The sequence below is a fragment of the Ornithorhynchus anatinus genome, chromosome 5, assembly GCF_004115215.2.
Source record: "Ornithorhynchus anatinus isolate Pmale09 chromosome 5, mOrnAna1.pri.v4, whole genome shotgun sequence".
Taxonomy (NCBI): Eukaryota; Metazoa; Chordata; class Mammalia; order Monotremata; family Ornithorhynchidae; genus Ornithorhynchus; species Ornithorhynchus anatinus.
In genome coordinates, this window is record NC_041732.1 from 4,105,916 (window position 1) to 4,130,466 (window position 24,551).

General features: G+C 47.0%; 1 protein-coding gene across 3 annotated transcripts; it reads left to right on the top strand.

Moving 5' to 3' along the window:
* The first annotated feature begins 366 nt into the window (after positions 1-366).
* On the top strand, positions 367-24,181 carry LOC103167934 (carcinoembryonic antigen-related cell adhesion molecule 1-like). Of its 3 annotated transcripts, XM_029066858.2 has the most exons (10): positions 367-564; positions 979-1,326; positions 11,941-12,219; positions 12,600-12,857; positions 17,017-17,286; positions 17,385-17,666; positions 18,785-18,920; positions 19,832-19,884; positions 20,644-20,675; positions 21,683-24,181. In XM_029066858.2, the coding sequence occupies exons 1-10, from the start codon at positions 492-494 to the stop codon at positions 21,797-21,799; spliced, it is 1,848 nt and encodes a 615-aa protein (XP_028922691.1). In that variant the 5' UTR covers positions 367-491; the 3' UTR covers positions 21,800-24,181. The 3 variants fall into 3 exon arrangements, with proteins under 3 accessions (XP_028922691.1, XP_028922692.1, XP_028922694.1); XM_029066859.2 differs by lacking the exon at positions 19,832-19,884 and having other exon boundaries at positions 21,683-21,770; XM_029066861.1 differs by lacking the exons at positions 11,941-12,219; positions 12,600-12,857 and having other exon boundaries at positions 369-564.
* Positions 24,182-24,551: the final 370 nt, after the last annotated feature.

The window sequence follows — 24,551 nt, forward strand, 5'->3', positions numbered from 1 at the left end:
AGCACGCACATAACAAATACCATTCCAAGAAAATGGTTAGTACAGTGCTCTGCAGATAGAAAGCGCTCGATAAATACCTTATGATGATTCTCGCAAGCTCTTAGTACAGTGCTCTACATACAGTAAGTGTTAATAAGTACGATTGATTGACTGATTAACTGTCCGCAGGTTTCGTTCAGGACTCGGCCCCTCCCCTGTCGGAGGATGAGCCGTCCCAGGGCCAAGGGGAACGGCTGCCCCTTCCCTGGGAGAGGCGGGAAGAGTGTGGGGCGAGGGAGGGGACGAGAAGGGGAGGTGGGAGCCCCGCCCCTGCCCCCAGCCCCTTTGCCCCCCCGGCCGTCCCCGCCCCCCGGGCCCGCCCTTGGCGCCGAAGCCGAGAAAGGGCTCGTCGGGGCCGGGGTGAGGAGGCAGAGTCCTCTCGGGGGAGAGGAGGCCGCAGTCCCGTCCTGTCACAACGCCCACTGCCTTTGCGCCCCTCTGGACCCCGGAAAATGGCTTTTCCTGCCGGCGGCCGGGACCCTCCCCGTCAGGCCCCTCTTACCTGGCCAGGCCTTCTTCTCGCAGGTAAAGGGGACAGGTCCTCTCCGGGCTGGGGGGCTGGGGGGACGGGGTGGGAGCGCGGGAAAGAGGGGCGCCCAGAGGGGGTCTGGCTGCGGGCTGGGGTGGGGTCGGGGGCTCCTAGCAGGCTGAGCTGCCGGGCCTGGGAGTCCTTCCTGACATCGGCCCCCCGACTGGCTGGCCCCCTCCCCGGGAGCCCTGATCGCTCCCCAAATGTTTCCCCAGCCTGGGGCTCGGCCCCGGGATCCTCGGCGGGGGGCGAACTTCCAAGCCCGGGCCCCGGCGCTGCTGCTCGTTGGGGTCCCCCAGCCCGGGCCCCCCGGGGCCACCCTGGACAGTCTCCGCTCCAGCCCCATCGCTGCCCCCTCTGGGACGGGTCACCGACCTTGTGCTGAGCGTTCCCCTCTGCTCTGCGCACAGCCTCCATCCTCACCGTCGGGGTCCGGCCCGCCGTGTCTCTCACCGTCCGACCAGCCGTGGCTGTAGCCGGTGACAACGTCACTCTGACCGCCCGGGGAAACCCAGACCAAGTTGGAATCTATAGATGGTACCGAGGGACAAGTGTGAAGGAAAACCTCATCTTTGAATACCAAACAGCCTCAGGCAATCAGATGTTTGGAGCCGCCTACACGGGCCGCGAGTCCACACGCTCCAATGGCTCCCTGCTCATCACCGACGTTACGGTCAATCATACCGGTTCCTACTATGTAGACATGGTACTCAAGGATTTTACTTCTTCTTCAGACGAAGGAGAGTTACAGGTTTACGGTAAGTGTTATTTCCCCTAATGTGGCAGGAAGCCGATACTATTTCTGGGCTATTTTCCCTCTACCTAGAAGCCTGTAGAGCTTGTTCGCTGTCTGTGTCGCCTCTCAAATTTTCAGGTTTGTTTGCCGAATTCAGTGTCAGCTGCAGAGGGAGTCTCTTCCTCTTCCGAGGACAAACAAACAGCAGAGATGTTGTTCATGTCCAACGTTTTACCCCACTGGCCTTTAATAATAATAATAATAATGTTGGTATTTGTTAAGCGCTTACTATGTGCAGAGCACTGTTTTAAGCGCTGGGGTAGATACAGGGTAATCGGGCTGTCCCACGTGAGGCTCATGGTTAATCCCCATTTTACAGATGATGTAACTGTGGCACAGAGAAGTTTAGTGACTTGCCCACAGTAACACAGCTGACAAGTGGCAGAGCCGGGATTCAGACCCATGACCTCTGACTCCCAAGCTCAGGCTCTTTCCACTGAGCCACGCTGCTTCCCTTTACTCCTGGGAAAATTCTCAGGAGTATGTTAGACCTCAGACTTTAAATCTCCATCACGGGTCCCCTGACCCCAGGCACTCTAGCAGAAACTGCGGCCTTCTCACCCTTTGCCAAAGTTTCACTGAGTTCTCCATTCTGTGCTGTGTTCTCAGCTTCTTCTGGACAATCAATCCATCAGTCAGTCAATCAGTGGTATTTACTGAGTGCTTATTATTTGCCGAGCACTGAATTCAGCTCTTGCGAGAGTGCAATACACTACAATTAGTAGACACGATCCAAGATCTCAGGGAGCTTACATTCTTGTCGGGAAGACTGGCGTTAAAAGGAATTACAGCTACTGGGAGCGGCAGAATATAAGGATTTTATATAACTGCTGTGGGGGTGGGTGAGGATCAGAATGCTCAAGGGGTACAGAAGCAAGCATAGAGGTAATGAAAAGGGGTGGACGAATAAGGACAGAAAATGAGGGGTCGGTCAGGGAAAGTCTCTTGGAAGAGATATGATTTTAAGGGGCAGCTTTAAAGAGGAGGAGAGTGGCAGGCAGTTGGAAATGAAGGAGGAAGGAGTTCTAAGCCAGAGGGAGGATGTGGGCAAGTGATTGGCAGAAAGACATAAAGACTGAGTACAGCTGAGAAGATTGGCATTAGCGGAGCAAAGCGTTTGGCCTCGGATGTAGTAGATTAGCAAGGTTGGATAAGAGAGGGAGAGTGGTTTGTTTGCCTTTAAGCCAGTGGTAAGGAGTTTCTATATTGATGTGGAAAGGGATGAACAACCACTGGAGGGTTTTGAGTAGTGGGGAGACATGCATAGAAAGTTTTTGTTAGAAAATGATTTTTGCAGCAGAGTGAAGTATGGACTAGAGGGAGAGATTGGAGGCAGGGAGGTCACCTTTCCATATCTCATGCCTGCACTATCCTTTGCCTGGTGGTTTTGAAGACAAGCCCATCTTCCTCAGGCATTCAGATTGGGAAATATTGCTGGTTTCCCTTTGCTTTCAACACTCTGGGAATGTTCGGCTCAATGGCTCTATACCTGACACAGAGGGAGAGAGTGGAAAGTTATTCAACTCCTGATTCTGTTAATGAACTGTATAATAACTTAGTAGTTGGAAGAGCAGAAAGACCAGAAATATTATGGCTTTTCCCATTAAATTTTGAATATGTAATCTGTTGTAATGTTCTACCTCCTAGATAAAATTGCCCCGAGTGTGTGTGTAAGGTGATGAATAGTTGGACTGCTAGTGAGACACAAGGTATTAGCTTGCTGGACCTTTTTAACTGTGTTATGAGGTCTTATAACTGAGCATTGAATTTTCTAGAGCAGGAATCTACAACTTTTTTGTGCAGAAAAAAGCCAAATTCCATCATTCAAAGGTTTAAGTCATATAACTTCAATCAAAATGATGGCATTTGTTAAGCGCTTACTATGTGCCAAGCACTGTTATAAGCACTGGAAGTAGTGTGGCCTAATGGAAAGAGCAGCGGCCTGGGAGTCAGAGAACTTGGTTCTAATCCCATCCCTACCATTTGTCTGCTGTGTGACCTTGGGCAAGTCACTTAACTTATCTGTGCCTCAGTTCCCTCATTTGAAAAATGGAGATTCAATTCCTGTTCTAGACTGTAAACTCATTGTCAACAGTGAATGTATCTACCAAGTCTGTTACACTGTACTCTCCTAAGCACTTAATACAGTACTCTGCACACAGAAAGTGCTCAATAAATATCATTGATGATGATGATGGTGATGTTCTCCCTCCTACTTAGACTGTGAACCCCATGTGGGATCTGATTATCTTGTACCCTATCTTTTGTCTACCTCAGTGCTTAGTGCAGAGGGGAGCATCATGGCCTAGTGGATAGAGCATGGGCCTGAGAGTCAGAAGGTCATGGATTCTAATCCCGGATCTGCCATTTGTATGCTGTGTGACCTTGGACAAGTCACTTTACTTCTCTGTGCCTCAGTTCCCTCATCTGTAAAATTGGTATTAAGACTGTGAGCCCTTGGGGGGACAGGGACTGTGTCCAACCTGATTATCTTGTATCTACCCCAGCACGTAGAACAGTGCCTGGCACCTAGTAAATGCTTAACAAATGCTATCATTATTATTATTATTATTACGGTTCTTGATATGTAGTAATCAGCTATTATTATTTTTATTAATAATACTCAACTGAAGAGGAGGAGAGGAAGAAAGAGAAGGGGAGGAAGATGAGATAAAATGACAAAGAGGGATAGAAAGAAAAGGAGGAGGAAGATGAGTTCCAGAGTTGCAAAGCACCATGCCTGCTATCTGTTGACTCTTCTTCCTCAAGTGTTACTATACTGCTCCAGACCTGGCTCATGTCAGAGTGAAATATTTTAATCTAATACCTGTGAGGACTGTACTTTCCCCCTGCCTGGGGACTTCCCTCCCTGGTGCATGGCTCACCACTGTTTCTAGCAATATGTGTGGGTCCCAGTGTGCTGGGAGAAGAAGGAGAGGTGAGAAGTCTCCCTCCCTACTTCACTCTGTCCTGCCTGAGAGAGGACAAGAAGTGGAGCTGCCATCTTGGTTCCTTTGGGCCCCTTTTCATTTCTAAAAGGTAGAGTTGGCCCGTTATTTGCAGTTGAAAGAGCTGTGGGATTAAAACTAATGGTGCCTCCCTCATGATGCCAAGTTTGTGAGGGCAAATGGTTCCATGGTGTGGATACCTACATTCAAAAGCCATAACTGGTAACAAGAAGATTAAGATATGCCTCGAGAGCCATCGGTTGCCAAATCCTGTTTGAGAAGCAACAGGTTAGAGGGTTTGGACCCAGTAGCTACCTGAAGAGGCAAGGAGGAGCATCAGTTTCAAGTGAGTCCAGGTAATGGTGAACAGGATTAGGATAGAAATAATAATCAATCATTAGCATTTATACAACACCTACGCTTTGCAGAACACTGTACTAAGCATCTTCCTTATTGAAATAGGAAACCTTGTTGTTCAGTTAATAGGTCACCATTTGAAAAATTGTTGTCAAAGGCAGTTAATCATAGTGCAGCCACCAAAAAAAATAATTTTCTCAACTTTAGATTTGTCTATTTTCTGCACCTTCAACTTAAAACTAATTTTTCAAAAGGCAGGATCAAAAACTAGCCACATATTTTTTGAGAATCACTAGTTTGTTCTCCAACCCTCTTTTTCCACTTGGCTATCAAGTCATGCCTACCCCATTTGAATGTAGCTGTATCTGGGTGCACCTTGTGTCAGAGAGGTCATTCCTCTTCGGAGCAGTAGAGAATGGGGTTAAGGGGGAGGATGCTTTATAGTTAGACAAGTGTTGGGGTCAAATCTTTCAAACCTGCTCAGAGCTGGTGTTGTGTTGCTCTCTGAAACTGCCCTTGCTTGCCTCCACCATGAACTGATGCACCTGTGTTTTTCTGGCTTCAGTCTGTTTAGATATGGGCAGAAAAACTGTAGATTTTTGCTGTTGCTGTGGTGGTTGGTTTTTCTTTGTGTTCCCCCTGGTTTTGACAAATAATTAGAAAAAAACAACGATCTTCACTCCTCACCTAATGCCAGGTCTTTGCTAAACCACTCTTAGTATCAAACTAAACAATAGGTTTACAATAGGGTGAGGGCATAGTGGTGATTGCTGCTGAAGTCTCAGAAACATTCTGTTCTGGGACTACAGACTGGACCCATTTTTCCTATTACCCATCGCTGGGCATGAGAGGACCACATAATAGAGTGTCTCCCTCTTAAACTATTGATGTCTGAGAAATACTCACCAGAATGGCAAAGGGCCCAAAAACCTCCACTACTGAACTTGCAAAAACAAAGTGTGCAAGTAATTCTCTCTCCAAAATACTTATTATTACTGTTAATAATAATAATAATTATAATTGTGATATTTAAGTGCTTACTGTGTGCCAGGCACTGTACTAAGCACTGGGGTAAACCCAAGCAAATCAGGTTGGACACAGTCCCTGTCCCACACAGGACTAACACTCTTAATCCCCATTTTACAGATGAAGTAACTGAAACCCAGAGTAGTGAAATGACTTGCCTAAGGTCACGCAACAGATAAGTGGCAGAGTTGGGATTATAACCCACGTGCTTCTGGATTTCCAGGCCCGTGCTCTATCTATTAGGCAATGCTGGTTCTCATAGGGATGCAGGCCACTGTCAGCAGGTTCATGTTTGACCTGAAGGATAGCTCTTCCCAACTCTATCACCACCCAACCCTCCATTACAATTGAGGACATGGAAAGGTTTTGTTACCCTCACCACATAATAAGACTGCTCCAGGAGTCTCTGACAAAAGTAGCACTTAAGCATCTCTTCCCGAGTTAACAAAGTGACCTGGATAAAGCTATTGCAAGGGAGTTTGCTAAATAACTTATTTATGGCCCTTTGGGTCCTTAATTCCCTTTCCCACACTTTTCATCTCAATTAAATCCAACAAAAATATAATAATAATAATAATAATGGCATTTGTTAAGCGCTTACTATGTGCAAAGCATTGTTCTAAGCGCTGGGGGGTTATAAGGTGATCAGGTTGTCCCATGTGGGGCTCACAGTTTTAAACCCCATTTTACAGATGAGGAAACTGAGGCACAGAGAAGTTAAGTGACTTGCCCAACGTCACACAGCTGACAAGCGGCAGAGCCGGGATTAGATCCTCTCTGACCAATTTAAACAACTGCAGTTTCATTCATTAGGGTGAATTCCCATTCTCTGCATTTATTCCACATTTTATTTCTTCCTACTACTGTAGTTTATACATGAGTAGCCCATCTTGCAACTTCCCTTGGCTGCAGATAATGCATGAGAAAGGCAAAGGAACTTGGGTAGGAGAAAAAGACTGCATTATACAAATGCCAAATTGGCCAAGTTTTTGGTCAGTTTTCTGTCATCTTTCCTGAACTCTGGCCTAATTGGCCCATTTAACATTAGGCAGCTATCTCAAGTTCCTCGTGTGGCTATCCTGGGGGCCTGCTTCAGATAGCTACAGGTAGCACTGTTTTCCATGGGCAATCCAGAGATTAGGCAGCATATTCTTAATCAATAGAAGCAGCTAGGCCTAGTGGAAAGAGCATGGACCTGGGAGTTTGGGGACCTGGGAGTTTGGGGACCTGGGTTCTAATCCTGACTCTGCCAATTGCTTGCTTGTGTAACCCTGGGCAAGTCACTTAACTTCTCTGTGCCTAAATTTTCTCAACTGTAAAATGGGGATTAAGGACCTCCTACTTAGACTGTGAACCCCAAGTGGGACAGGGACTATGCCAAACTTGATGAACTTGTATCTACATCAGCGCTTACAACCACGCTTGACACATAGTAAGTGATTAATCAATCAATCATATTTATTGAGCACTTACTGTGTGCAGAGCCCTGTTCTAAACACTTGGGAGAGTACAATACAACAGAGTTGGTAGACACATTCCCTGAGCACAGGAATTTACAGTCTAAAGGAGGAAATAATAACAATAATAATAATAATAATGGTATTTGTTAATCACTTACTATGTGCCAAGCACTGTTTTAAGCCCTGGGGGTAGATACAAGGTAATTGGGTTATCTTAATCCCCATTTTACAGATGAGGTAACTGAGGCACAGAGAAGTTAAGTGACTTGCCCAAAGTCACACAGCTGATAAATAGCAGAGCCAGGATTAGAACTCACCACCTCTGACTCCCAAGATGGGGCTCTTTCCACTAAGCCATACTGCTTCTCACGAATAATAAACAATTAGTACTCAAATTCTTAGTTTGAGCACTAGCAACAAACCTAAACCAGAAAGAGCATGGGACTGGGAGTTAGGAAACTGGGGTTCTAATCCTAACAATGCCCGTGGACACTTTGGGCAATTACTTATCCTTTCTGGGCCTCAATTTCCTCATCTGTAACCTGGGAATCGGAATGACTGTGAGCCCCATTTTGGGCAGGGACTGAAAAGTTTATGAAGGTCCTCAGACTATGTCATGATGGCACAGCTGGCACTGGCTGAATCAGAGCGGAGGGGGACCTGTCTGATCCATTCTCCACTACTAATGGAATAGAGCAGGGATTTGTGGTGGGCCTGTTCAGTTTATCCTACCAGTCATCAGTCAGTCAAGTCTGTCAATCATATTTATATTGAGCACTTACTGTGTGCAGAGAACTGTACTAAGCACTTGGGAGAGTAATAATAATAATAATGTTGGTATTTGTTAAGCGCTTACTATGTGCCGAGCACTGTTCTAAGTGCTGGGGTAGACATAGGGGAATCAGGTTGTCCCACGTGGGGCTCACAGTCTTAATCCCCATTTTACAGATGAGGGAACTGAGGCATAGAGAAGTTAAGTGACTTGCCCACAGTCACACAGCCAACAAGTGGCAGAGCTGGGATTCGAACTCATGAGCCCTGACTCCAAAGCCCATGCTCTTTCCACTGAGCCATGCTGTTTCTCCAAATATACAGCTTATACAGCTTCTCCAAATATACAGAGTACAAATATAGCAACTTAAGAGATGCATTCCCTGCCCACAATGAGTTTACAATCTAGAGAGGGAGACAGACGTTTATATAAATAAGATTACAGATATGTACTGGGGCTGGGCAGAGGGATAAATAAAAGGAGCAAGTCAAGGCGATGCAGAAGGGAGTGGAAGAAAAGGAAAAGAGGGCTTTGTCAGGGAAGGCCTTTTGAAGGAGATATGGTTTCGATAACACCCTGAAGTTGGGGAGAGTAATTGTCAGATATGAGGAGGGAGGGCATTCCAGGCCAGAGTCAGGACAGGGGAGAGATGTTGGTGGTGAAATAGATGAGATCAAGGTATAGTGAGAAGGTTATTAGAGGAGTAAAGTGTATGCTGTGTATTGTAGTAGGGGAGTAGTGAGGTGAGGCAGGAGGGGTGAGGTGATTCAGTCTTTAAAGTCGATGGTAAGGAGTTTCTGTTGGGTGCAGAGGTGGATGGGCAACCAGTGGAGGTTCTTGAAGAGTGGAGAAACATGGCCTAAAAGATCATTTGTAGAAAAATGATCCAGGCAACAGAGTGAAGTATGGACTGGAGTGGGGAGATACAGGAGGTTGGGACGTCAGCAAGGAGGCTGGTACAGAAATCAAGGCGGGATAGGATTTGTTTTGTGATTAATGTAGTAGCAGTTTGGATGGAGAGGATGGGGGGATTTTACCAATACTGTGAAGGTCAAACCAACAGGATTTAGTGATGGATTGGATATGTGGGTTGAATGAGAGAGAGGAATCAAAGATAACGCCAAAGTTACAGGCTTGTGAGACAGGAAGGATGGTGGTGCCATCTACAGTGAGGGGAAAGTCAGGGGCAGAACAGGGTTTAGGGGGGAAGATAAGGAATTCATTCATTTAATAGTATTTATTGAACGCTTACTATGTGCAGAGCACTGTACTAAGTGCTTGAATTCTGTTTTGGACCTGATAAGTTTTAGGTGATGGGAGGACATCCCAGTGGAGATGTCTTGAAGGCAGGAGGAAATGTGAGACTACAGAGAGGGAGACAGATCAGGGCCGGAAATGTAGATTTGGGAATCATCTACATAGAGGTGGTAGTAGAAGCCATGGGAGTGAATGAGTTCTCCAAGGGAATGGGTGTAGATAGAGAATAGAAAGGGACCCAGAACTGAATCTTGAGGGAGACCCGCAGTTAGGAGTGGGCGGCAGAGGACGAGTCTACAAAAGAGACTGAGAATGAGTTGCCAGAGAGATAGGAAGAGAACCAGAAGAAGGTGGTGTCAGTGAAGCTGAGACTGGATAATCGTTCCAGGAGAAGGGGATGGTCGATGGTGTCAAAGGCAGCTGAAAGGTCAAGGAGGATTAGGATGGAATAGAAACTGTTGAATTTGGCATCATCTGAAGATCATCTGTGACCTTTGAGAAAGCGAGACCTTTGAGAAAGCGGTTTCTCTGGAGTGAAGGGGACAGAGCCAGATTAGAGGGGGTCAAGGAGACACTTGGAGGAGGAAAAGTTGAGACAGGGGGTACAGACAACTCACCCAAGAAGTTTGGAGAGGAATGGTAGGAGGGAGATGGGATAACTGGAGGGAGCCCTGGGGGTCAAGGATGGGTTTCTTTAGGATAGGAGAGACATGGGCATGTTTGAAAGCAGTGGGGAAGAAGCCACTGGAGAGAAAAGAGTTGAAGATGGCAGTTAGGGAGGGAAGAAGGGAAGGGGCAAGGAATTTTGATAAGGTATGAAGGAATGGGGTTGGAGGTGCAAGTAGAGAGGGTGGATTTTGAGAGAAGGCAGGAGATCTCCTCTAGAGACTGCTGGGAAAGGTGGGAGAGTTGAAGAAGGGGCAGGAAGGGGAAGGGACTGGGGAGGGGCAGGGAAATTTTATGGAGATCACACCTGATAGTTTCAATTTTCTCAATAAAGTAGGTGGCCAGGTCATTAGGGGCACAGGATGGGGAGGTGGGGGGCAGGGTGTTTGAGGAGGAAGTTAAATATCTGGAACAGCTGGCGAGGGCAATGGGCATTGGTGTCGATTAAGATGGAGAAATAATTTTGCCAGGCAGAGGAGAAGGCAGAATTCAAGCACACAAGGATAAGCTAGTAATGGACAAGGTAGGTCTGATATCTAGATTTCCACCAGCAGCAGACTGGAGATAATATAGGGCTGTGGGTTAGTGGGATGAGATCAGTGAAGGGGTAGGGGAGTGAGTGGGTTGAGTTTAGTAGAGCGGGTGGTGTTGAGAGCATCAATTTGTTCATCGAGGGGAGGTAGCCATATAATAAGAGACCTGGATGCACATGTTGAATGGGTTTCTGCCCCTCTAGGAAATGATTCCAACTAAATGGGCTTCAAGCATTAGGTTCCCTAGGTAGACTCTGACATATCCATCTTTCAACTTGTTCTTCCCAGCCCCTTAAGGGAGCACCTAGATAGGGGAAGTGGTTCCTCTTCATTCCTTTCCTTTCCCATAAAGGAGAATGGCAATCTGGGCTTTCATCATCTCCAAATATTATCCTTGGATACAAAATCTCTGCCTATTCTATCTGGAATTGGGCAGGCATGGAGGGAAGACAGAAGAGATGAGAGACAAGAAAACCCCATTCACTGCAGATTCAAATCTGCTTTCCCACCTTCAGGGCGCTCCCTGGGAGACTGACTCTCCAAACCTCAGCTATGATACTTTCAGAGTGGAGAACTTGCACAATGCCTACCGGATAGAGCATGGGCCTGGGAGTCAGAGAACCCGAGTTCTAATTCTGCTGTGTCATCTTGGGCAAATCACTTAAATTCTCTGTGCCTCAGTTATCTCATCTGTAAAATGGGGATTAAGACTGTGAGCCCCATGGGGACATGGATGCGTCCAACCTAATTAGTTTGTACCTACTCCAGCACCTAGTACAGTGCCTGCAACATAGTAAGTGCCAAACATATATAATTTAAAATAAACAAAAAACCAAACAAACAGGTGAGCCCTTCTCAGCTGTGGCAATGTTCAGGAGGAAAACACTGTTTTCTCCCTGGTCATGACCCCTTCCCTAAGCCTTGGCATCAGAGACTCAAATTACGTTAGAATCTTAGAACTAACTGGAAGAGACCTTGAAAGGTCATCTCATCCAGCCCCCCATCTCTAGGTCTGAAATGGACCAAATTAAATCTGTTAAATTTTTAAAGCTCTCCAGATGCCATCAGGAGATTGTTACCACGTCTAGTGACCTGGGCACTCAAGAAGGTTTTCTTTGTCTCCAACCAAATGTTGTTGCTGATGCTGAAATTTTTTGTTACTTGTTAAGTGCTTACTGAATGTCAAGCACTGTTTTAAGCACTTGGAGAGATACAAATCAGTCAAGTCAGACAACAGTCCCTGTCCCACATGGTTCTCACATTCTAAGTAGGAGAGAGAACAGGTATTAAATCCCCATTTTACAGTTGAGGACACGAAGGTACACAAAAGTTAAGTGACTTGCCTGAGGTCACCCAGCAGACAAGTAGTGGAAGCAGGATTAGAACCAGATCCTATGACACTCAGGCCCATGTTCTTTCCAGTAGGCCACAATGCTTCCTCTTGTTTAACCCCTTGTCCTCTTCTCCTGGGACCTAAGAGCTCCTAAGAGACTCTACCTGTGACTGTAAGAAACAAAATAGAATCTTTACAATAATTTTATTTTTATTCCTGTACAGAGAAGCTGTCCCCACCCCATATCACAACCAACAACTCTGCCCCAATGGAGAACAAGGACTTGATAGTACTAACATGTGAAACCAAGGGTAATGTTGAAACGATTCTATGGTTCGTAAATGACCAGGAAATACTGGTCAGTGACAGAGTGGAGCTGACTGCGAAGAACAGGACCCTCATTATATACAATGTCACAAGGAAGGACAGAGGACCATATCGGTGTGAAGTCAGAAACCCAGTTAATTCCAATATGAGTGATCCATTCCTCCTGAATGTGACCTGTGAGTAATCTCTGTTCCTATAAGGGGGAATTCTCATACTCCTGATTCCACTTCTTCAAAAGGGAATATTTCATTTACCCAGCTGCTGGGTAGAGGCCTGTGTGTCTTAAAGGCTCCCAGTCTCCTACAAGGTTTTACTGGGATTTGCCTATTAGAATTGACTCCAGGAGCCTACAAATGGAAGGGCAGGTGTGGTGGGGGAAGGAGAAGATACCAGACTTAAACTGAGAGACTGCAATCTCAGAAAGAGTTAAGACGCACAAAAGACCACAATGGCATGGGGCAGGGTGACCCAGTGGTCCTTGGTGATGGGTAATAGAATGGGACATTCCCCTTCTCTCTGACTTAATCACCGTGTGACTTTACTCTGTTTGCTCCAGATGGTCCTGATGTCCCCTCGATAGCCCCCTCAGACCCTCCTTCTTACAGTGCAGGGGCAAACCTCAATCTCACCTGCTCTGCTGACTCAAACCCACCTGCACAGTTCACTTGGTATTTCAATGGAAGCTTGGCACAATCCACTCCAGCCCTCTTTATCCCTAATATCCACGGGAATCACTCTGGACAATACACCTGTAATGCCTCCAACCCAGTCACAGGTCTCCACAGCACCAAAGATGTCACAATCACAGTGATTGGTAAGTAGGAGTGACAGTATTTATTAAGCACGTACTGTGTGCAGAGCAGTGTACTAAGCACTGAGAGAAAATACAGAGGTGGGAATTAGGCATCCAGTGCACTAGTGCTCAGCACCAAGCTGTGTAGTCTCTGCAGTGATGGAAACTTAGGGAAATTATCCTTCTGTTTTATATCACAGGGACACAAATACTCCCTTTTGGCTTCCAGGTCCTTCCAGCCTGGAGACTCGAGTTGGGCAGGTTGTTGCTTGTCCCTCCCTCAGGTGATTGTAGTGGTTCCTTGTGGCCTGGGTCAGGGTTTGGTCTTGTTCTGAAGTGGGGAGCTGCTCTTTGTTTCACTCTAGAGTCCCCTAAGCAGGGACCACCCCTCGCTCTTCCTCAGAAACCACATTTGCATCACCTCCTCTCTTGACTTTACCAATTTATTAAACAAATTTATATGTTCCACTGATGCTCCCAGGGCTTACAGACGGGTCTGAGCCATCTGTTTCCACAAGAGGATGAAATAGCTGAGTGGGAGGAAAATGGGAAAGAGCTCTTTTCCAGAGGATATTCTCTAGCATCCTCCTCTTCTTGCTCCTTTAACCAGCTGGGCAGGCTCATTCTTGGTGTGGGGTCTGACCGAAATGAATTCTAGATCTCTACTTCAGGCATCTGAGCCTAGACCTACCTTTGTTCAGTTCTGCAATAGAAAGACAGCGAGGCAAATGTGAGACCAGGGCTTCAGGGAAGCCTCAGGAACATGGCCCTAGATTGAATGGACCTGGGGGTCCAGGGGATGGATGGACTGATGGATGGATGGATGGATGGATGGATGGTCTACCAAGGCAAATTTATCTATTTATTTATGTCAATGTCTTTCTCCACCTGTACACTGCAAGCTTGTGTGGACACGGAATGTGTCTACCAACTCTGTTATATGAGAAGCAGTCTGGCCTAGTGGATACAGCACGGGTCTGGGAGACAGAAGGACCCAGGTTCTAATCCCAGCTCTGCCACTTGTCTGCCGTGTGACCTTGGGCAAGTCACTTAACTTCTCTGGGCCTCAGTTACCTAATCTGTAAAATGGGGTTTAAGACTGTGAGCCCTATGTGGGACAGGGACAGCATCCAACCCAAATTTTTTTGTATCCACCTTAGCGCTTAGTCCAGTGTCTGGCACATAGAAAGCACTGAACAAATAACACAATTATTATTATTATTACTCTCCAAGCATTGTCCCAAGCTCTGCACTTATTAAGTGTATAATAAATACCATCAATTGATGGGTGGATATAGCTGGTTGAAAGGATGTGTAGAAGCTCAATCCACTCTGGGCTGCCTTGGAGATTTATCTTCCTTTGGAGGAGAGAGCAGGGGACCCAAAATGGGCTCCTAAAGTCAGCCTGAGTGAGCCAGGAGTATTCCAATATCTTAGTGTGACTCTAAAATGGGTTCAGCCTCCAGTGGAGAGGGGAATTCTAACTTGGGTCCATCCCAGATCCCAAAACTGAAAAAAAAAAACCCAGGGTCCTCTACAACTGAGTATCCTTTGACTTAAAGTTGGCTTCAGGGACTATCTTGGGGCCATCATCTGCCCTCCCTACACCAATCCCTCAGGTAGATGGTGATTGGGTCTATCAAATCAAGACATCATTCAGAATGAGATGAAAGGGATTGGTAATGAGTTCAAGATCCTTTCCTAGTGAATGTGGTTTCAGGCACCAAGGGCTAATAAGCAGCGGAGATTGCCCAGAAGAAGGCCTGTCCAAAAGGGAAGCCCTGAGGCAGCTCATAATGGGAGTTTGAAAGCAAGTAGTGGAGCTAATGAAGTCTGGCATTCAGAGTAAGACTTCTAGTACCTCTGCAATAAAGTCTTCAACCCTGAAGAGAGGAACTTTCTGGTAATGTGTGGGTGTCCTTGGCTGGGGCACTGAGTTCTTCCAGAACTAGATAGATAGATATGTATACATATATAAGTATATATTTATATTATATAAGTGTATATGTACATATGTGTGTATATGTATATTGTACATATGTGTGTATATGTATATTATATATATTAATATATGTATATAATTCTGGAGTGTGTGTGTATACTGAAAGACAAGGGTATATATGTATATTATATAGGTATGTATGTGTATATTATACATACAAATACACATATAGGTATGTGTGTATATATAAGTGTGTGTGTGTATATATATATATATATTCTTTATGAAGCTTTAGCTCAGAAAGACCTGTTTCTTTAATAGCAGCACATCATGCCAATCTATCTTTGGCAATTGACTTCCAGTTTCCAGCTATTTCAGTGTACCTTTGAAACATTTCCTCTGCCTTCCTTGCTTTCAGGTTCACAGTTTTAGCTCTCCATATGGCAGTTTGGGTATTCAGCAGACTCTCATTTTTCTCCATATCCCACTCAACATTGCTCTATTGAAGTGGGCATAGCTTCAACACTAAGTGACTGACTTGATTCTAGAATTTCATTCTAGACTCCATCATCTTGTTCAGGGCTATCATATCCTCAAAGGAGTACCTTTCTTGTTCTTTTGGCTCACTGACTTCTGATGCTGACAACCTGACAGCCACAAGAATGACTGTGGCATAGAATGGCACCTTTACTGCAGTGTAGATTGCAGAGAAAAATCAATCAAACAGTAGCATTTCTCTGGTTTCTACTGAGTGAAGAGTATTTTTCTAAGTGCTTGGTAGAAAACAAAGGTAAAGGACACAATCCCTGTGGTCAAGGAGTTTACAATCTATAGTATAGTTAGTAGATTTGCCTAAGTGGTGCAGAAGTGCTAAGATGATATTTGAGAAGGACCAAGGGAAACATTCCTGGTGGGATTTCAGAAAGCTTTAAAGAAAGGGAGAGCTGAGATCTGGCAGATTTGAAGAGAGAGAGAGTTTCAAGCAGGAATAAGGGCCCAAGCCAGTGGTTTGTGCCAAATCTGTTGTTATTGTGACAGGGAATCATCTGGATCTTATTCAAACATGGAGTAGAAATAGCTCTAAACCTGCTTGTAACAAGCAAGGATCCATCTACCTAGAATCTACAAGGGATCAGGCTGGGTCTAAATAATATTAGGCAATAGGCATCAAAGAAATTCAATATGTGGCATTTTCCTTTCCATTGTTTGGTTTTAGATGGGCAACTCTGAAGTTTTGATTCTTAAACCAGAGACAGGGGACTGGGAGAAGCAGAGGGGAGTGTGAGGGAGGGGAGTGTGAGGGAGGGGAGGACCTGGCAAAGAGACATGGGGCCAGGGAAAATGTGTCGATGATTTTGAAGGGGCACAGACTGAGTTTAATTCCTAAATCACAGTTCTGCAATTCCTAAATCACCAGGGTCTCTGAGCTGTGACAGAGTCTCCACAGGTTTCAAAATGGTTAAAAAGTAAATCATGATGAACCCACCTCTGTACAAATGCAATCTGTAAATGTGTCTATTGGTGCAGAGAGATGAAAAAAAAATCTCATCCACTAGAGACAGCCACGTGAGGGCCATGAGGACAAGGTCCATGATTTCCATATGCTTTGAAAGGGCCTGGTACAGTATGACTCTTGAGAACTTTAATTGGTATAATTTTGATGGTTGTCCCCAGGGGAAGATGGTGAAGCTTTTGGAGAGGAACCCAGGCAGGGAAACATCTCAAATCCTAATTCTTGGAGCCAATTCGCAGTCCTTCTCTGCAGCATGGTTGCTATGTGAGGAGGCAGTGTGGGCTAGAGAAGCCGAAGCAGCATTATCTAGAGGATAGAGCATGGTCCTGGGAGTCGGAAGGACCTGGATTCTAATCCTGACTCTGCCACTTGTCTGCTGCATGACCTTGGGGAAGTCAGTTCACTTCTCTGAGTCTCAGTTCCCTCATCTGTAAAACGGGGGTGAAGGCTGCGAGCCCCATGTGGGACAGGGACTGTGTCCAACCTGATTAGCTTGTATCTAACCCAGTGCTTAGATCAGGGCTTGACACATAATAAGCATTTAACAAATACCATCACTATTATTACTGTCATTATCACTATTATTATTATTAGGCCAGGGCCCAGCCTGAGCCCTATATTGGCTGCCTTTTCCTAGGACCTGGGGCTGACCGAGGCTGCCCTGAGCCTGGGGCTGGTGGCAGAAATGGGACAGACACAGTCACCATCTCTCTCTTTCCCACTAGAATTGCTAACAGAGCCAAGCCTAACTGGCAACAGAACTAACATCACAGAGGGTGAAGGATCTGTGGCATTTACATGCGATACCCCTGCTACGAACATTTTGTGGATTTTCAACAACAAGAACCTTACCATCGGCAATGGGATGCTGCTCCAGGGGATGAAGTCTCTCACTATACTCAATGCCATTCGAAAGGATGCGGGGGAATATCAGTGTGAAGTCTGGAATCCTGTCAGTAGAAACAGGAGCAATACGGTCACCCTGACTGTAAACTGTAAGTACCTCCAGTTTCCTCTTCCTCCTTGCATCCTCATCCCGCCTCTCTTACTGCAGGCAGAGTATGGAATTTTGCTTCCTTTCCTCTTTTTATAGATGGTCCAGATCACATGGCTATTACTCGAGACTCTGAATCCAGCCCAACCAACCCCATAGTGGTCAAACACAATTCCTCCGTGACTCTAAAGTGCCAGGCTGAGTCTCACCCGGCTCCACAGTATGAGTGGTTTCTCAATGATACCATCAACCTGAGAACCTCAGGAAGCAGTCATGTTATACACAATATGTCCCAGGAGAAGGAGGGGACCTACACTTGCAAAGCTCAGAACAATGTGACCAATATATCTAATTCCACTTCTGTCCTGGTCAAGCTTTTGGGTAAGTCAAGGGGTCCTATCAAGTCCAGATGCACTTTGAGAAGAAAAAAGGTTGCGGGGGGTAGCGGGGCATGGAAAGGCAGCTTGTAATGCATGGTCAACACCTTCCTGATAATTCTCCTGAGGAAGCAGCATGGCTAAGTGTAAAGAGCACAGGCTTGGGAGTCAGAGGATGTGGGTTCTAATCCTGGCTCTGCCACTTGTCTGCTCAGTGATCTTGGGCAAGCCACTTAACTTTTCTGTGCCTCAGTGACCTGACCTGTAAAATGGGGATTAAGACTTTGAACTCCAAGTGGGACAACCTGATTACCTTGTATCTACCCCACTGCTTAGAACAGTGCTTGGTGCATAGTAAGCCCTTAAAAAATACCACAATTATTATTATTTATTTGGCTATCTACTCCCATAGGGCATATTATCTTCATCATCATCAACAAGAGCATTTATCAAGTACCTATTTGATCTTAGGAGCATCATTAGGAGTAGCAGACTGGACCCACAGTCTAATGGTGGGGATAAACATAAATTTCTAAATATTCAAACAGGAAATGTATAAGACCATAGATATAAATGAAAAAAAACAGTGACAAATGAACAGCTATACAGAGGACAACTAGAACAATCTGACCAGGGTAGTAGAGGACTAGAAAGGAAAGGAAAACACCCCTCCTCACCATTTTACAGATGAGTTAACTGAACCACGGAGAAGTAAAGTCATTTGCCCAAGATCACACAGCAGACAAGTGATAGGGTTGGAACTAGAACCCAAGTTCTTCTGATTCCAAGGCCCATGCTCTATCCAGTAGGCCATACTGCTTCTTGAGTTAGTAGACAAGATTCCTGCCTGCCAGGACCTTACAAGTTAGCAGTGGAGACAAACATTAACCAGAAGAGAAGAGAGTATGTAAATAGTTAAATACTATAAAGACATTAAATACTATAAGAAATAGGCCAAATGTGGGGAAGAGTTGATTCTTGGTGAAGACATATCAACAAGTGTCAAATAGGACAGTGTTTTTGGAGCCGTATTTAAGCATACAACCTATCAGAATGCTGATTCCACTCAGGCCTTGACTTCAGTAACATGTGGACTTTCTCCTGCCTCTTTTCCATTGTCAGATCCGAATTCTCCAGACAATGGTGGAGGCTCCCAGCTCTCCCCTGGGGCAATTGCCGGCATCGTGATTGGAGTCCTCGCTGGGGTGGCTCTCATCGGAGGGCTGGTGTATTTCCTGTTCTTCAGGAATACTGGAGGGTAACAGCATTTCCTCTGGCCCCCCTCTGTCTGTAGTATGCCTCCTTTACTGGAGGAGAATAGTGAGACTCCTCCCTCCCCCTTTGCCTACCCCCAGCTCTGGGCCAGGTTCTCCCTTCCATCTGGGGCATAACTGCTGCTCAGTACTAATTTCCTTGGGTTTCCTCCTGGCTGTGGGTCCCCTCTGCACCCCGACTGTCTCTTGGAAACAGCAGTTCACATCCCAATTGGTCTTGGGTGGTGATGGCAGGGAAGGAAAGAGGGGGAGATTTTGTCAATGTGAAATTCATTCAGAGATCTAGAATTTCCACTGACCTCCAAAGTCAGGAGACTAGGTGTTCAGGTGAGAGTGGGAGAGAGCATCATAACCAAAGATAGGGCCCCAAAAGTAAGCAGGGAATGGCTCAAAAGGGATTGATCAATCAATCAATCATTGGTAAGATCCTTGTGGGCAGGGATCTTGTCTTCCAAATCTATTGTATTGTACTCTCCCAAGTGCTCAGTAAATACCATTGATTGATTGATCGATTGAATGCTTCTATGTGCAGAGCACTGTACTAAGTGCCTGGAAGAGTGGAAGGGATAAAGTATAGAGAAATGAAAATCAGTGTTCAGAACCCTGGAGGTCCCTGGAAAGGAAAAGCAAAGGGAACATGGGCATCATATACACTGAAAAATGAAGGAAAGTCTAGAGGTGAACTGAGCTGTTCGGCAAAAGTGAGTGAGCAGATCAGAGAGAAAGACGACAGACTGAGAGAGGGAAAGAGAGGAAAGAGACACCAAAAGGGACCCAGCAACAGCAGCAGTGGAATCCGAGAAATCCCAGGGAAGGACCTGTTTCCCCTAATCTGTCCCCAGCCGAGTTCCTTTGCTGGGGAATCTCAGTCACACGGTGTCTGATATTTATCTAGGAAGAGTGACCAATTCGATCATACCGAGCCCTGGTCCTCGGCCAACAACAACAGTAAGTAGAGGCGCTGCTGGAGCAGCCGGCGGGTTCTGCCAGGGAGTCCCTCTGGGTCCTGAAGTGAGAGGAGCCTCTGACTTCCTGAGGGAAAGACCCCACTCCCAGTTGCCCCATAGCACGTAAGGTTCCCAGGCCCCAGTGGGGGAGAGCCCCCTACTAACCCCCGACTTCACTCTCAAATGTGGGCCAGGTCAGGGCCCCAGTACGATGGGCTTGTTTCCAGGAGGCAATCAATTTACCTTGTCCTTCTCCAACTTCCTGCCTCTGGGATTGGCATTTGAGTGTTCTCCTCTATTGTGGGGGCGGGGGCTCTCACGCTCTCCTGTTTGCTCTGGGAGCTGGGTTAGACCTTCTCCTCTCCTCTGACTCAGGAGATCGGAGTCTTTAGGGGCTCAGGGGAAATCTGCAATTGGTGAACTTGTGCTTTCTGGTGTGTCCCTTCTTCCCTAACCTCTGCTCATGCTGAAGCTGGGGCTGTGGGGCAGAGTTCATTCTTCAGCACTGGGGGGAGCAGGGACGCCCGGATCTCCTGGGGGTAATGATCTCTCCATGGCCCTCTTGGGCTACTAAACCATAGAAGGTGGTGGTCCCCTGGTTCCTCTCCCTTCTGTCCTCCATGTGAGGTGGGCGACTTTGGGCTTCTACCGTCTTGCGGACTGAGGCCCAGAGAAGCCACTAATCCAGAACAGGGAAGTCTGTCCAGAGCGGCCGTCCTGCCTGTCCTTTTTTCCTAACTCATTTCTCTCTGCTCCCCAGATCACGGCTATCCTGATGCCACAGCTAACAAGGTAAGCCCGGCAGCGCTCCCCTTCCTCGAAGAATGGAAGATTCCTCCTCCTCCCATCCGTGCTCTTGTTGACCTTTGAGGTCACGTGTTTATTATTAATATTATTAAAGTATAGGTTAAGCTCTTTTGCCGTGTCAAGCACTATTCTAAGTGCTGGGGGGAAGACAAGTGGATCAGGTGGACACAGTCCCTGTCCTATGTGGGGCTCACAGTCTAAGCAGAAGGAAGAATAGGGATTCCTGATGCTTATAGGCAAGGAACAGGTCTACCAACTCTGCTACAGTGTAGCTTGGTACAATACTCTGCCCAAAGTAAATACTCAATAAAAATCATTGATGGATTGATTGACCTGTTTGATGAAATCTCCATCCTCTTGGATACTCTGGGGTCAACTGACCCTACCCTGGACTTTCTCGGCTGGCCTGCAAACAAGGCATCTCCTGACTTGGATACCACTCTCCTCTTTGAGGACCCGGGTCCTGCATTCCCTGATGGACCCCAGGTTCTGTATGGGGGCTACCTGGATGCTGACAGTGGTCAATCAATCAATCGATCAGTTATGAGTATTTATCAAACGCTTATTGTGTGCAGAGCACTGTACTAAGTGCTTGGATGAGTACAATATAACAGAATAACAGAGGGGAAAGCAGCATGGCCTAGATAGATAGAGCACGGGCCTGGGAGGCAGAAGGACCTGGATCATAATCCTGGCTCTGCCACTTGATTGCTGTGTGACCTTGGGCAAGTCATTTCACTTCTCTGTGCCTCATTTACCTCACCTGTGGAACGGGGATTAAAACTGTGAGCCCTATGTGGGACAGGGGCTGTGTCCAACCCAATCACCTTATATCTACCCCAGCGATTAATACAGCGCCTGACACATAGTAAGTGCTTAACAAGTACCACATTATTATTATTATTATCACCAAAGTTCGGGGGTTTGGGGTAAGATGAGAGAAAGCTCTTCTGCAGGAGGTTACATTACTTACTCGGTTCTGTGTTTTGCAGGTTGAGGAAGTCCCATACGCCACCGTGAAATTCAATGCTAACGCTGTCCTGATACCACCCTCCGAACCCCTGGCCTCTCAAACTACAGAAATCATCTACTCTGAAATCAAAAAGTAACTCACACGTTCGGCACCCTGCTCTCCTGATATATTTATTCTAATTCCCCTTATGCTCCTGCCCCCAGCTCCAGGCCTGGGCAGCTCTTTTCTCACTTCAAGGAGGAACAGAGGAAGATGTGCCTTGATCCTTCCCTCCAATATCATTTGCCCCTCCAAGCTCCCTGATCCCTCTCATGAGAATCAGCCCTAGGGAGTGTGGAGCCTGAGGCAACTATCCCAATACCAGGCCTCATCAGCACAAGATGGGGGTGACTGGGGGTGATTAAGGAAGAGACGTTATACCCCTAAATTTTCTCTTTGCCCCAGCCCAAAGCTCCGTGCGCTACCTCCTCTCCATACCCAGCAGTGAGCGGCACTCTTAGGCTGCCCAGAGTCCCCTTGGGAATGGTTGGAGAAGCCAGACCAGAGTCCCTTCGGGGGAGACAGGAGTGAATTCTCCCCTCTCCTCCCTCTTTCCTCATCTTTGACCCACTGCCTAACTGGCAGGGGTTTGCTAGCCTCAGGCTCAGCCTCAGCCCTAGAGGACACCTCTTTGATCAAAATGGGACTATGTTGGTGTCCAGGGCAGTGGGCCAGGGTGTGAGGAAGCAAGGTGGCCCAGTGTGTCCTGTGCTCACAGCCACTTCCTCTTTACCCATGCCATGGCAGTTCTGGGGAGTTCTGTGTCTTGGAGGTGAGGTTCCTTCCCAGGGTGCTGGATCGGGGAAATTGTCCCAAGTGGGACCTTACCTTAGCAATGGTTCATAGTCAACAGATGCATCCAAATACCTCGCCAAAATCCATCTCCCTCCTTGTTGAAATCTAGCATGAGAAAGGTGGAGGTCCTTTCATTTTTTCCTGGATCCTCCCCACCACCTCCCCACCACTTCCCCACCTCCACCCCGGATCTGTTCTATCCCAGCTCTGGTTTTGGATGTGCATTTCTCCATGACCCCCAGCCAGCAGAAGACCACTAGAAAAGGTGCAGTCTCTATTCCCCTCCCAACAAGTGAGTGGTTCCAAAGAAAAGAAGGTGAATCTTTTTTCTCTTTTACCCTGTTGTCTGAATGGGAATTGACTTTCCCAAGGTAGGGCACTGGGGTATTAAGAGGGGTGAGTGTGAGAAGATTAGTTCCTTCTCTGGGGAGGGGGAGGGGGAAAGGAAAGCAGAGACTCCGGGGGTGGGGGAGAAATGAATAACTTCAGCAGGAGGGCAGAGTGCAGGAAGACCAGAGCCTTGTTTTTGAGCAGGGACCATTTGTCCCCAGTGACAGAGTCTGACCTTCTGGACTTTAGCTAGCACTTTTCCTGTCTGGGCAGTTCACAGGAGCAAACACCCCAGGACTCTCACTTTTCTGCTGGGAGAGCTCCCTGCTTGTGGAAAATCATGACTAGATGAGGGCACCGTTCAAGGGAAGGTTCTCATCTCTAGGAAACCCCATGCAGGGGGGGAACCAGTGCCCTGCCGAGAGGAAGTTTGGGAGAGGACCTAATGGACAGCTTGTCCAAGTGCCAAGCTTGTGAATTTCTCCTTTTCCCAGGCAACACTGAGTGGGGGTGGGGGACGATTTTGCCCCTTTTGACCTTTTGGTATTTCTTCCGCTTCCTGCTGTGCAGCATCAGTTGACTTGCCCACAGCTCTCCAGCCACTCCAACCTCCCTCTCACCGGCGGGGAGAAATACTGAACTTTCCCCCAGTTCCTTCCCCTCTCCCACCAGACTCAGTCACAGGACTCCCAGGGGCTGCCCAGAGACCCAAGGTGGGCGCTGCAGATTCCCCCTCCCCTCCAGCCCCCCTCTGCCCCTCCCTCAAGGTCTGTCTGTTCCTCTCCTTCTCTTGGGAAGCCTCAGCCTCCGCGTGGGTGGGTTTGGTCCCTGGGAGCCCCCCGAGGGGCTGTGTTTGCACTACCACTCACACGAGGTGGGCGGGGGATTCTACCCCCAGGAACTTGCACTGGTGCTCACTCTCTCCGACACACTAGGACTGGAGGAGGCCGGGACGCCTGACCAATCCCTCCCCCTGACCAATCAGAATGTCAGAATGGGAGATGGGGGAAGAGGAGAGAGCGAGACCTCTATTCCCAGCCCAGTGTTCTCTGGCTCTGAAGGTGATGGGTTTTTCCAAGGGCCACTGTGGAGAAAGTTCTGGGGTCAATACTTGATCCGACACCGGACTGAGAGGCCTCTGTAGTAGGCACCCATCAGGGGAGCCCTCTCCATTGAATCACCTCTCCCATGACCGTTCCACTATGACAAACTCAGGTTCCGCCTTTTCCTCAAACTCCCCCTGTGATATTTAATCGTGTGTGGCCAGTGCCTCCTTTTGATCTTATTGGCAAATGAATGGTTTGTAAAATTGATTTGCTCTATATTTATAATAAAATTGACATTTCAAACCAAACACCCTGCCTATAGTTCTCTATGGTTACCCATTTCCAGGGGATGGGGGTGGAGAAAACATCCGGAAGTTGTAAGAAGAACGCTGCTCACTCCACCCATCCAACACTTCAGTCTTGGGATTGGCACAGCTTCATCTGAATTCCTGCTGATGGGGACAACCTCCAGTCCCCCAAACTGGCTCCAACTTCTGGCCCCCTCAAAGAGATTTATTGAAAAGACTTACTGAAGGCACATGTCCTCCAAAAGGCCTTCCCTGACTAAACCCTCATTTCCTCTTTTCTCACTCCCTTCTGCATCGCCCTGACTAGCTCCCTTTACTCACCATCCCACAGCACTTACGCATATGTCATTTATTTATTTATTTATTTATT

Coding starts and splice junctions, on each gene's coding strand:
- LOC103167934 (XM_029066858.2), top strand. CDS start 492: ATGGCTTTTCCTGCCGGCGGCCGGGACCCTCCCCGTCAGGCCCCTCTT. Junction 17,667..18,784: donor TGTCCTGGTCAAGCTTTTGG/GTAAGTCAAGGG, acceptor TTCCATTGTCAG/ATCCGAATTCTCCAGACAAT. Junction 19,885..20,643: donor GTCCTCGGCCAACAACAACA/GTAAGTAGAGGC, acceptor TCTGCTCCCCAG/ATCACGGCTATCCTGATGCC.